The sequence below is a fragment of the Balearica regulorum genome, chromosome 9 (assembly GCF_011004875.1).
Source record: "Balearica regulorum gibbericeps isolate bBalReg1 chromosome 9, bBalReg1.pri, whole genome shotgun sequence".
Classification (NCBI taxonomy): Eukaryota; Metazoa; Chordata; class Aves; order Gruiformes; family Gruidae; genus Balearica; species Balearica regulorum.
Window position 1 is genome coordinate 4550088 of NC_046192.1, and position 13925 is coordinate 4564012.

A 13925-nucleotide genomic window follows, 5' to 3' on the forward strand; every position below is an offset into this window, starting at 1 on the left:
AGAAGGTATAAGAGTGCAAGAAATCACTCATGGTGAACATGCTCCATTCTTCCAGTGAAAAAAGCTTTAGTTCACTCCCCCAAAAAAGCATTCTGTGTGTAACAGGACACCAGTTCTAATGCATTAGACAAAGTAATGGTATTTTTATAGGAAAAAATCTTAAATCCTGTTAATGCGTTGCTCATCACATCAATTAAACTAAGTAGTACATTTTTAAATTGCTGATCTCAAGTTAATCAGCATCAGCACTATAAAAAAAAAATATCTAAAAGCACTGACTAAACAGGCATGCCTTTCACAGCCCTAGAGTGAATTTACTGGGGAACAGGAAGAAGCAGTAAAGATCAAGCCTACATTAAACTTCGCACCCTTCTCATCTACCAATAAAGACGTATGGAGACCACGTTTTTTTCAGCATTTCCTTTATGCCTTCAGTACACCACATTTCAAGTCTCACACCAGCCCTGACCAGGCTGCTCATTAATGGCTTAAACTTCCCATTCAAAAACACCTAAGAGGAGAGTTACCTGCTCAGGATCTGTGGCTCTGCATTACCCTGCATTGCTGTCCTCTCCTGCTAGGGACAGTGCCCTGATGGAAAGCCCAGACCCTGTCATTGCCCAGTTGTAAGTGGTACCCACAGTAAATGACATTTGAAGTCTCATCCACTTTGCCATTATCGGTTTGATTGTTGACCTTTCTTACAGTTCACAACAAGAACCGGCACCCTTCCTTATCCTGCCTGTCAGAAACCAACCAGTGCAATACCTCATTGATGGCAAGCTGTTCTCCACCTCCCCCAGGGTGGCCGTAGCGGTGGTTGGAGCTCCGGAAGTCCTCATACAGGTCCTCCTCACTTCCCACATCGTCTGTTAGAGCTGTCTTATCCAGTGCCCCATCAGTGATCACTGCAACAACAACAAGAACAAATTGGTATAGACCACAAGATCCTCAGCAGCATTGCATCAATTATATGAGCTTGGCTGGGGTGAGGGACACTATAACACAGCATAAGAGGAAAAAAAGACAAGGAAACTATATAGGCAATTTCAGGGCACAATTCCACCCTGGTGCATGGCCATTTTTCAGATAATTTTTCTCCATTCATGTTTTGTTACCATAAATGATTGTGTCTTTTTCTAGACTGGAAAGTATGATTTTTTAAAAATTCAACAACTCTTTATGTTACAAAGAAAAAATCAAATAAGAGTAAGAAAACAGGCTCTGAAAAAAGGCACAGGGCAGAGATGATGCAAACACAATTTCATTTACTGCAGCGTTGACAGTAAACTTGACTAGGTAACAAGCTCATGTCTACCAATTCACACCTTAATGATTAGGATTTACCAAATCCTATCAGACCAAGGAAACTCTCAGCCTTTGGGGAAAACATTCACCTTCCTCTTTGTCCACACATTTTTTTTTTTAAATTTATTTATTTTTTAATAAAAGGGCGTTTGCTACAGAAGTATCCATTATTACCACAGGAGGGCCATTCTGCTCAGCACAGCCCCAAATAAGCAACAGATAATGGTGGGTTAGTGGTCTGTAGCTAGAACAAGCATTGAAGTCTCAAGATATAAGCATAAGCCTGAGAGAAATAAAAATACAGCATTTATGCTCCTTGCACAGAAGAAAATGGCACTTCATCTGTTTCATAGGCAGGAACCTTTTCCTAAGGTGTCCTCAAGGTATTAGCAACTACCCTTCAGTGGCATGTTGACCAATCATTCACTCATCCCATACCAACATAGGCTACTGAGCATAAAATTTCTGTTCTTTCAATCTGTGAAAAATGATTGAAGAAAACAGTTACAGACATATTCATCTGGATTAGCAACTGCTAGGACAACAGTTTCCATGACAAAGAGGTGGGCTTCACAAAGATTTCTATGCGTGAAGTAAGTAGCTAACACAAAGATGGTGCAGAGAACAACAGCCAATGTAACTACCAACTTTAGTTTAACAGATTTGACATGGCTACAGTAGTAGAACTGAATGAAGTGAAACCACAGATATTGCTATCTGCACTCCTGGTGACAGTCTTGGCTGTCCAAGTTATACATGATGTCATACTCAAAATTTTTGCAAAACAAGTGAAAAAAAACTTTTGAGCTTGATCTTGTACAGCTTGGATAGGAAAAACACAAGTCAGAGTCTGGGGACACATACACCTGTTCTTGAACCCTCATTTCACTTCATAATGCAAGTGCATCCTATGAACCTAATTGGTCAACGGACCAAGAAAAGGTGCCTAAGGGTTCATTAGGTTATTATTACCTGAAAGCAAAGCTCCCCAGTAATACAAGTGCTATCACAGGTTACAGCAAGACCTGCAAAGATTATCCTCATCAATGCTTTTATTACATGTGATGTGTTGTTAAGGATGCATCGCTTGATTACTTCTAATAACACGGTGAGGTGTAAATTCAGTGTAGCAGCTATCAGTTCATTGCAGTAACTTGACATCAAAATGACTGCAGTATGAGCTATTTTTGAACGAAATACTGACTGTTTATGCTTTGAATTTGATAAATACGCACAACATAGCAAAGACATATTCATTGTCTAAACCTGGAACTCCACTCAATATCGATGGCAGTTCAGGACACGGAGGTGCATATGAGCTTATGATTAAAGCGGAGTTTTCTGTGGAAGTGTCTAACTACCCAACCATTCAACTTGAAGTGACATTTCACCAAAAAAATCAAGCATTCTCATAGCTTTGCTCTGACACATCATATCATTATACAGAAGTTCTCTACCAAATACATGCCAGTAGTACAGATTGCATTTAAAGCAGTTCTGGGGCTAAGACCTAACACATTAATAAAAAATTCAAAAACAGCTGGAATGCCACTGATATTATCATTTTGTGCAGAATTACCATGGTTTTGCACTTCATTGTTTTTTTAAAGAGCATTAAAGTATCACTTTTTGCTCATACACTGTCTGAAAAACATTTGTCTGATAGGAATGAACAACTTTCACTGTATTAGTACAGCAACAAAAAACAAATTAGAAATGTTTTTCAAGAACAAATAAAAATAAATCATTTATAAGGAGGGAGTTTGCAGTCACTTAATTCAAAACTTTCTTTGCATCCCTCTGATCTCATTCTTTTCCCTTATTTTATGCATAGCTTCACTTCTTTTGCCTTATGCATCTTCTGTTATTTTCACTGCTAGAAGTAATTTTCAGCTTGAAAAATGTTCATTGACATCTTTAAAGCTTTTGTTTTTTCCTCCCCACATTTTCCTATTTGTTCTCTGATCTGTACTTAGATGAAAAAGCAAAAGCTCCAGGGAGATATTTATCTGTATTACTTAAAATGCTCTGTATCTCTGCTAAGTGCCTTGAAAGCTGTGTTTGCTTTTACTAGAGATCTGTTTTTCTTCTCTGAACTTACCAAGCTCATTAATTTTCTGCGGCCTCAAAACTGCTATTGCATTTTGGATTAGTTTTCCTGGCAGAAAAGTCCTCATAGACGTATTTCACCAAAAAACTCAGTCCATAGTCATAAGAGAGTTCTCAGTCCTTGAGGAAGAACGGCTGAAGATAGCCATTACACATTTTCCCAGACTAATGTTCCAGGGAAGGATAAAACTAATGAAAAAATAAGAATTTGCTCTGAAGCAGTTTACATGGGAGACATGATTACAAATAAATAAACAAAACAGTAGTCTGGAACGGTGACCCAATGCACTAGAAATCCATCAAAGAAGTAGGAGAATGAAGGCTTTTAATGTAGGTAGTGACTCAACATGCACATAAACTAGGTCAAGTAGAAAAGAAGCAAGCACTATACAAAAATCTTTAAAGACAAGTTAGCAGAGCTTGCTGAAATAGTCTATCAGCTTTCTCAACAGCACAGTACTAGTTGGACAGGGAACTATTAAGCTGCACAGTAGTTGACTCAGATGCCTCATTCCCCCCCCCCCCCCCAATGCTCATCTCCATTTTACAGTGAAGTCCACAGCTGGCCTCTCCGTGTCTCTCTGAAACCACTGATCTGACCTGTCCCTGGCAATCAGGCAACATCAAAAAACAACATTCTGTCAAAAAATAACACCAAGCATCCAATTAGCTCAAGCAGATTTCTCCATATTTTATATGGCTGTCCTGATAAATTTCACTAAATATGGCAACAAATCCCATACACAGGAACACGGGGAGGGGTTGTCACCAACATTTAGTACTACAACCTTCTGTGCAAGTATTAAAACTCCATTTTTTACTGTTGTTAGTCCAAACCCAAGCCAGGGAGTTATGTCATTAAACTACAAAAGCAGATGGATAATTCTAGCAATTAGTAGCTCATGAAAGAATGTCACACAAACCCTTTTTATGCATTTGAATAGAGAAAAAGGTGTCAAGAAACTGAATCTGCAAAGAAATATCTTGAGGATATTTCACTGAAAACAGTGACTGGCTCGGGTGGTCTCTCTTCAAGTGCCTGAGCAGACAGCACCGAGACAGGCTAGATTCAAGGACAGTCACAAAAACAAAAGGGAAGAATTCTGTAAAAATCAAATAAAGCTTGATCAAAATGGTCCAGAGGAAGAAGGTATATGAGTTCACCCTTACACCTACAGGCTTTGGCATGCAGACATAGGCAGTCAGCAGTGGGAAGGGTTCTGGCCGGGCTCTGCTTGTGTCCCCACCTTAGTCAAGGGGAGCATGTAAAAGCTTGACCCCAAGCAACCCCGAGAGGTACTTCTACACAGTTACAGAACTCTCCATCTCATCAGAAAGCCATTGGAGCTGTTATCAGCTCGGTAGTTTCACACAGAAGAGCACTCCGTGCCTGCAGTGAGAGACAAGCCATATAATGGCCGCAGCATAAACCACGGCTGTACAACTCATAGCAGCCACCCCAGTTAGTGGCCTGCCAGCTGCATCCTGCTTATAGGTAAGTTTGGGTAACTTGAAATGCATACAGGCAGCTGCCTGCATGGTAGGATGTTTACTCTTGGGAGCCACGATCAAGCCTAGCTGACACTAGAGAACAAAACAGCAGGGCTACCCTGGGACAGCCTTAATCTTAATAATTGACAGAGGATGGCAGGGGGGAAAAATGAGAGAAGCCTTGTGTTGTTCATCTACCCGGTGGGAAACCAAAAGAAGTTGGGATTAGATGATGTACTGTAGGTCACAGACTGAAAATGAATATTAACCATAGTTCAGAGTTAAGACTAATGTCACCTAGTACAGGTGACACTGTTCGCCATATTTGAGCTCCTTTCCTCTCAAAGGATGGACCTGCTTCACACATTCCAAGTACCAAGAATCAGTGAACACAAGTTGCTGCTGCCCAAAAATAAATAAATACTACCACTACCAAAAAAAAAAAAATTTCCAGCTGCTTACTAGGGAAAGAATAAATTTCTAGAACAGTTCCCTCAGAGCAGCTGGGCACTGCAGCCCCAAATCTAGCACATCTCTTAACGGAGATCTCTCAAAGCCACATAAGTTTATGTCTCAGCTGGAATAAACCCCAGTAGCTCCCTGTTGGTGAGAAGCTCCAGCCACGTGCCTGGGTCAGAAGCCTAAACAATGACCTAGGACTGATCAGAAATGGGCTACAGGCAATTCCCCCAAAATTTTGGTTATCTATTTTCACTTGACTTACAGTCTACAGCTTTTAGGGTTAAGGCTGGGACAAGAATCCATGATGATTACAGCCAGCTTTGAAGTCCAAGAGCATCCATAGTTTATTAAAAGCACATTATATTAATGACAAAGGGAACAACTTTTGTGTATTTGAAGTATCTCTTTCAAGTGTGCTTTTTCAGTACCACATCCACACATTTAATTTCTCTCTGTAGCATTTACATTTAAAATAATTCACCAAAATAACAGTAGGAGTCTGATTTACACTCACAGAGCAAATTAGTTCAGAGCTAACATCATCATTCCCTCTGCCTCACTGAGCAGAAACTGTTGTGGTTGTGTGCAGTGCCCACAGGAAAGTGCATTACAGCTGGTGAGGGGAGTAGTTCAAGAGACTTAGGATGATAAGCAAATGAGAGGGGTGCGTGGGGTGGGGAAACCAAACCAAGACTGCATTGCCCGGGTGAAAAGAGCCCCTCCACCCTTCTCTTCACCCATTCTGAATTGCTAAACCCTCATCTCCCGTAGAAACAGCTGCCACAGTGGTGCTGCAGCCTCCATCAGTCCTGTTCTGTATTATGTGCTTCATTTATCAGCTGCTTGATATACAGAGGTCCCTATGCAGCTACCACAGTAAAATCCATCAGAGTGATGTCATCCCACTTCTGCCCCAGCAGTGCAATTCTCCAGCTCTTTACTGTGCTGATGGACCCTCTCACATCATTCTGCTTATGGTTGTGGGCCAGTTTAACAGGAAGAGGGAAGTCTGGTGGGGAATTAGCAACAAGGGAACAACGACCAGTTAGTATGAGCTTCGTGAAGGGGGAAAAAAACCAAAAACAACCCAAAAAACAACAACAACAAAGGACATGGGCCTGCACAGCCAAGCCTTAGAGGGCTGAGGTCCTCATGGTGACATTTCTGAGCAAGTCATGAAACTGTGTTCAGTGAATCTGAGGGAAAAAATTGAAGACAGAATGAGGAGGAGAGGCAGGAAATATTTAAGTGGAAAAAGCAAGCTTCATCACTTCCATTTTAAAGAAACATTAGGAAGGGAAAGGATTCAACATAAAATTAAATTAACATTTTGGTATAATGCCACAAATGGAATTGCTCTTGTGAATGAAACCAGTTCCTAATTAGCTGAGGCAAAGAGCAAATCCATACTCAAAAACAAAAAGGATACAGCTCTTCAATGGAAGGCTGAGCACAGGGCCTCTGTGGGTCTGCTGGGCACATCACCCAGGGTAACATTCATCAGCAATAATGCACTGAGCCACCCACTCAGGTTTCAAGAGTTTTTAAATCCCAATTAGAATCTAAATGACTTGCAGGGAGGCTTAAGGGAGTTTTCAGCTCTCTCGGGTAGCGGAGATAATTATGGGGAAGAGAGATGCGGATTATGAATGGCTCTGCAGCTCTGACTCCCACGTTACCACTTGCTACGCACTTGCAGCTTGGTCCGCTTTGCCTTGGCAGACTCTCAGCAGAGAGCTGCCCCCAGTCCCTTCCCTGCTTGTTGAGTGATGTTATGAGTGGGAGAGAAGAGGGGGAGCAGTTTAACTAGACTTGAAAAAGACTGGAAACAATGGGAAAAACAGATAGGAAATCAGGTAAGTGTATTGTCTTGATCCAAAGCCTGATCCCCTTGTTAAAAATATCTTCTGCTGTACTGCATACAAACTATTAATTCACCAGCCACGTTCCCGTCACAGCTACTGACTTGGAAAAAAGCAGACGTGTCCTCCTACTTTACATATTTGTTGTTTATTTGCTCAGGTCTGATTACTCATCCATACCAACCTGTTTGCTCTCATTTTTCAGATGGATGTCTTTGGAAATGCTATTTACTTTATGTCTGGACAACGCTGAACATGATGGGACCAATTCGAGTTCAGTCCTTTAAGCCCTATCACAATCTAAACATTAAATCAATTGTAGCAATCAAAACTAGCAGACAAATCCCTTCTAGTATTCAGGCACAGTCTTTACTGTATCCAACCAGTATATTCTATGGAGGAATGTCAGACATGTCATTTACTGCCCCAACAACAAATCTTGTTCATTGATGTAGCCACTATTTAAGGGGTAGAAGGGATTAGATGAAGCCATCCATCATAATTTTTTGAAAGTTTCCTCTGTGGAAGACTAAAATGGTTGCATTTCTTGTTTCTAACAGATAACAAACACTGACATTCCAAACTCATGCTGAATTTTTACCTGTCCATTTAACTCTGCTTCTTAGCCCTGTGCCTGCTATGCCTTGAAGTAAAAATCAAACCCAGACTGAACTCCCCTCCCTTGAAATGAAAAACAACAACATTGCCCCTTCATCAGACAACTGCCTCCCAAAATACTGACAGGCTGCTGGCTGGGAAACAATATATCTGACACTGTCTAGTAGAGCATGATCAGAATCAATTCTGATCAGCAGCAACCTTGAATTAGCTTTCAGCTCACCTGCAAAGATGAAAATACCATGTCCATTTCTCCACATCCATCCATTCTTACCCAAAAGTGTAACAACGACTGAGGAAATTCAAGCAAATGAGCCAGGAAATCAGAACAATAGTTATTTACAGTGGACAACACCTACTTCAGCAAACACATGAGGTACAAGCAACATCAAAGAGTGTTAGTGCAGCTGACAAGCCTAACAAACATGAATTTGAAAGGGCTTTGTCAATAAGATTTCAGGCACTTTTAAAATTTATTTTTAGAAGAACATCTGCTCCAGCTTTTCAAAATCTTATAGGCACATCCCACAAGTTGGAAGACCAGCAATCTGGCAAAAAAACGACACACCATTTTCTTAAAAGATTACTCCTACAGATTCTCCTATCTGATCTCAACACCTGCCACTACTTCAGTGCACACGTGGCATCACTCCTAAAGGTCACCTTTGGGCTTCTATCACCTTTTGCTTGCACAAGTATACAAAACCTACCTGTGGGAACATGCAAAGTCACACTATGTTACTGCTACCGAGTCTTACTTCTCTGCCATTACTTAATCTGAGTTCATCTGAACCAAAGCCCTGGTTCATGCCCAAACATACTCAAACTCCATGCTTTAATCTTTTTCTTTTTTTTTTTTTCTCATCCAGAAAGCAACCAAAAAAGCCTCAAACAATTCAGACACAACCAATGCTTCTAGTCATCACCAGTCCTCAAACGGAGACCTTGAGTAGAAAATGTTCCCCTGTGTTCTCTCAGGAATTGTTATTCCTCCTACCTCTGCAGGTACTTTCCAGGGACTTAATTGGAGTTTTCTTAATGCAAGTGCTGTTATCTCCCAAATCTCATGCTGCCCTTGTCTGTTTTAATTATATTGATTTAGCTGTGATGTTTGCTTCACCTCTAAAATAAGTTTCTAAGAGCACTCACAGGACAGTGTTAGAAACTCAAGCTATCATAGGCTCTCATAGTGCCTCCTTTCTTGTACCTGTTACTTTATTAAACAAAGGAAAGAATGTAAACATGCTGTAGGAAATTCCGGCTGATTTGTATTTTCAAAGATTCTGTGCTTTTATTGTCTTTACATCTCAGAAGACCTAGAGCTCAGAAGCTAAGTCTTTGCTAAAGGTTTTGTTGCCAAAAAGCATACAGCTTTCTTAAGTCTAAAACCAAGAAGTTTCCACTATACACTGGCCTGGAAAAGACCACACTGTAAAGAATGGTTAAGGTAATTTTTTATGAAAAATTGTCACTAGGAAGTAAAGCAATTAATATCACAGAAGTCTTTAAAATGTTGCACCCAGTCATGCCACCTTTGTGTGGAAATATCAACTTCCTTATGCTATTTTCACAACCGAAACCTGGAACGGGGGGGAAAAAAAAAAAAGAAAAAAAAAAGGGCCTGGGTCTTTCTTATAATGGAGTCGTCTGCATTAGAACTGGAACAATAAAGAATGAAGAATTGTCTTGATACTAATTTAAAATATTTGACAATGCAGCCACCTTTGGTTAAGGCAAAGCTATTCAATACCAGAATCTGAAACAAGGCCTGCAAGCCTACAGCTAGCTAACCGATACAACGAATAACACAGATGCACTGGGCACATACTGTTTCTAGCAAAGTCAGCACAAAGAGCCACTGCTTGGCACTTCTGAAAAGCAGGCTGTTTATATAAGTGTCTGAAGACGGATTTAAGAGGCTAACTTTGAACACTTAAATTTGAAAAATGTGACCTTTGTTTTTTCCCAGAATTCTGCATAATACTATAAATCTAGTCTTTATCTTTGCGAAGCTATCCAGGCTGACTAGTGGCTTACATCTATGACCTTGTACCACAGAAGTAATTAAAAATGAATGCCATGAGAAGACTTTCAATTGCTCTTGTGCATTATCAAGTATAAGTCTCAAGGGGCAGCAAGATTATTTTGTTGACATTATTTTGAATGACCAGTCCTCATGCAACACACAACAGATCTTCTGGTTTCATACTGAGGCTACAGTCTTTTCATTAAAAATACTGGTAAACTGCTTTACCTTTAGGAAATCCCTCTATCCCTATTTATATTTTAATCTGAGTTCCAAGAAAATCCCCAACATCAAGCTACCAAATATTTCTGAAGGGAAAACAGGAAATCAAGGATTAATATTCTTTAACTACAACTGCCATGATAGCTAAGGGATCAGGCTCTTTGCAGCATACATAGTTGAATCACACAACACTACACAAACAAGGAGGCAGTCAGGCTCTGAGTTAGTCAGGGTTATTCTTCTTTGGTGTTACTCAGAACAGATTTGGGAGCTCAGCTCTGAGCAAGCTACAGGATAGATGACATGGCCAAGTGTAATCCAGTCTGTACATTCTGAGTAGACAAAGACACAAGAGCATCTCCACTGGAAGACGGGTGCCACATTAACTCAATTTAGAGGGACCTCATGGGCAGAGATAAGGTGGAAATTTCAAATTCATTCAGGTATTGCATGTTTACAGTTCTGTGAGCATAAACTTCACTGCTGGAGTCCAGGACTGACTGTTTTAACATCCAGTATGGCTATGTCACCTGTGTTGAAGACCAGCTCTACAAACTGATAGAAGAAGGCTGGAGCACAGAGGTGACCTGGATGAGGGGATGGTGCAGTCTCTTACCCTCATTGCATGGCTGGGAGCACGTTTCACACCAGTTCCAACAGTAGTCCCCACACCAGTCAGCCCTCACTACCTCTCCTCCCCAGGGCCTCCAGAATTCCCTGCCAGTGATATATATGAAAGTGAAAGACTAAGCACCAAAGTAATTTCAAACCATGCATGTACAGCAATATTCTTATGAAATATTTAGGAACTCAAGGACAGGCCTTACAGCTTTATACACTCCATGCTGTTCATACTGTTGTGGGAACAGAGCTGTCCACTGTGAAGTATTTGCTTCCGGGGAACCTGAGGGTGCAGGTATGATATATTACGGCAAATCAGATTTAAAGAATTAAGCTCAAGATACTGAACCTGTTGATTGATGAATCTCAATACATTTTCAAATATCATAGGGAAAAAAAGATACTTCACATTCAATAATTTTAAGTTTCCTAGGAAACTGGTGTGAGGAGGTACCTTATTTCAAAGTGTTTTCACAACATTCAGCTCCAGGTCTGAATTATAGCTGAATGTGTCAGATGCAATCTCACCCTACAGCGAGAAAACTCTTCCAAGGGAAACATTATTCCTCTTGGAATACATCAAGTATTCAATTCAAAGCCATTATTAATCATCCCTTTAAAAGGAGAAAGCATTCTGGCAAGGTCACATTGGTCAGAGTGCCTTTAATAGTTAAATTCATTACTTAGGATGTTTACTGCAGGCTTCAACAAGAAAATAAGAATAGCAGAATTGGTAAGATCAGCATTTCAGCAAATCATGAGCCTGAGATGCTAAGTGTGCATTTTGAACTATGAATTCAAATGACACATTACCATTTACAGATCATTGGGTGAAACAGAGAATATTTTGGAAGCTTTGGGGACTGATTAAAAGTTGAACCCATCCCCAGCTGGAGATGGCAAAATTAAGTGACAAAAATGTATTAACACAGGCAGCAACGTAATCTCAATACTAACTAATAAAAGAGCATTGCTAATTAGCAGTGACCAAACTGAACAAGGTCTCTTGTTAGAAGAGTAAGAGATGATGAAACCTTTTCAGAAGTCATATTACCTAAAGCAAGCCTATCCTTCTTTTGACCAGTAGTACATATAGCATACAGTCAAATGCAGCTCTACCTAAGGCATGTCAGAAAAAGGACATTCTTCTAGAAACATAGCTGAAGCAGTCAAAATAATCCTTGCAAATTTGACATTAGTGGTGTAACTTGCAAAGATCAAAACAGGCTAAAACAAGGACAGTGCCTTCCAGAGCAACTCTGCATGTTCTAGTGCACAGCACTGGTCAACAAACCTGAAAGTCTTTATGAATTGTTTGAATTTATAAAACAAACATAATAATCTTTTCACTTAAAGGTAGATATGTCAAGTTTGACTTTTCCTGTGATTAGCTAAAATTTAAAACATTTAATTCTACAGTGCCACTGTTATTGTTTCCATTTATGAATTGATTCTTATTTAGATCCCATATGCCACCAGTGAAAATAGGAAAATGCTTTGTTTCTAAACAGAAACTGTACGTTTACTATTTCCCAACCCTTAGCTTTTCCAAAGCATCTAAAAAATACACACAACTTGCTCCAGACTCCAGGCTCACAATTCCAGAAACACATTCTAGTTTTCCAAACACCTCTTCAGCTACACTGTATTCAACTGAGGGGCTGGGGAATAATACAACGAACCCAAGCCCCATGCCATCTAGCTTTCAAAAGTGCTCAATGTATAAAATTACCTTTATCCTCACATACACTGAAGGATGTACTGTGGTTTACTAGTTACCCAAAGATTTGGTCCTTCAGTGTCTAAAAATCGCTGTTCCGCAGAACTAAAGCAAATGGTGAAGGAATTCTTCCACTAACAACTTGCCAATTTAGAAGTGAAATTTAAATCAACCTTATTTTCCAAAGGTCTTATACTTGACGCATGTTCATTTAGGATGATGAATCCAAGTGTCCAGTTTCTCCTTTCCCTGACAATTTAACTAAGCTGACTTCTCTACCTTTGCAGCCCATTTTTTGCCTACGAGCTTTACTCTCATATATCAAAATTTGATATTTTGAACAAAGCAACACAAATTCTCCAGGCTCAAATCCTCTGGACTAGTAATCTTAGTACCCTTACTCCATTTTCAAATGAAGTTCCAAGGAAAACAAAACCAACACATCGACATATTTACAAACAGATTATTTTCCCCAACGAGAAACCTGCTACAGAGCAGGATGTGGTTGAGGTATATTTAAAAAAATTATGCAATGCAAGGGCTACTTGTAAGTATCTGCATATTTTAAGTTGGCTGATGACATAGCCTGGATGAAGTGTAAACACAAAATCTGTCAGTTATATTTCTGTTAAACCAAGCTGCTGGCTTATTTTCATATTCATCTTGAATGGTTCTGTGCAGTAGCATCTTCCTTTAATATAAGGCGTATCTGTTGTCTCCTCTTGTAGATTCAAATAATTATTTTTATTTTCAGCTTTGGTGGTATTCCCCTCCACCAGAAGCCCAACTTCATCATTTCTGAATGGCAGACTATGCAATGCAGGATTATTACATCAAAGGACAACACTGAAGTATCAATAAAGAAGGGAGTCCCCTCAGGAGACTACTGTCAAAAGTCATAAATTTCTTCCTCCAATACGAAAAAAAATATAACCACTCTAAAACAAATTCCCAGAAGATGCCCATTCAGCCTGGAAATCCATCTGTCTTTGCTTTGACAGTGACCAGTGCTTTCAGCACCAAAAACATTTATTTTATTTGACAAGTACGGAGTGCTTCAAGAGTGACCAGGAGAGACCAACAGGAGGACAAAAGCAGCATGTACTGCATGCTGCCCTGCCGTGCACACCATGGCAGGTCTGAAGTGGCTCTCCTTAACATTCACTTAACTTCTCCAGATTTTTCCCTAGAAGCAATCATGGGAGATACTGCTCTACTGCTGCTCAGTTTCTGAAAAATCCAGAGTTCAGGGACAGAAGAGAATAGTGAGAGTATTGCTGATATATTCTAAATGAGCTTTAAAAGAAGATTATTCTAGTAATTAAAATCAGTAAGTGAGGCACATAGCACATACTGGGGATCATGGAAGTTTAGCATGCTGTAAAATTCATGAAAATAAAATTAGGATGCATTTTAAGTCCACAAGGCCATGTGGGTACAGCAATGACAGATATTCCACGCACATACATTTGGTAGTTGGCATACT

At 39.9% G+C, this 13925-nt stretch overlaps 1 protein-coding gene across 2 annotated transcripts in view; it reads right to left on the reverse strand.

Annotated features, from left to right (window-relative positions):
- The window catches only part of ARHGEF4 (Rho guanine nucleotide exchange factor 4), a 221747-nt gene that overhangs the window by 44076 nt on the left and 163746 nt on the right, over positions 1 to 13925 (reverse strand). For both annotated transcript variants that reach the window (XM_075760875.1, XM_075760876.1), the window contains one exon: positions 769 to 908. In XM_075760875.1, coding sequence (XP_075616990.1) covers positions 769 to 908 — 140 coding nt within the window. The remainder of the gene's footprint in view (positions 1 to 768; positions 909 to 13925) is intronic.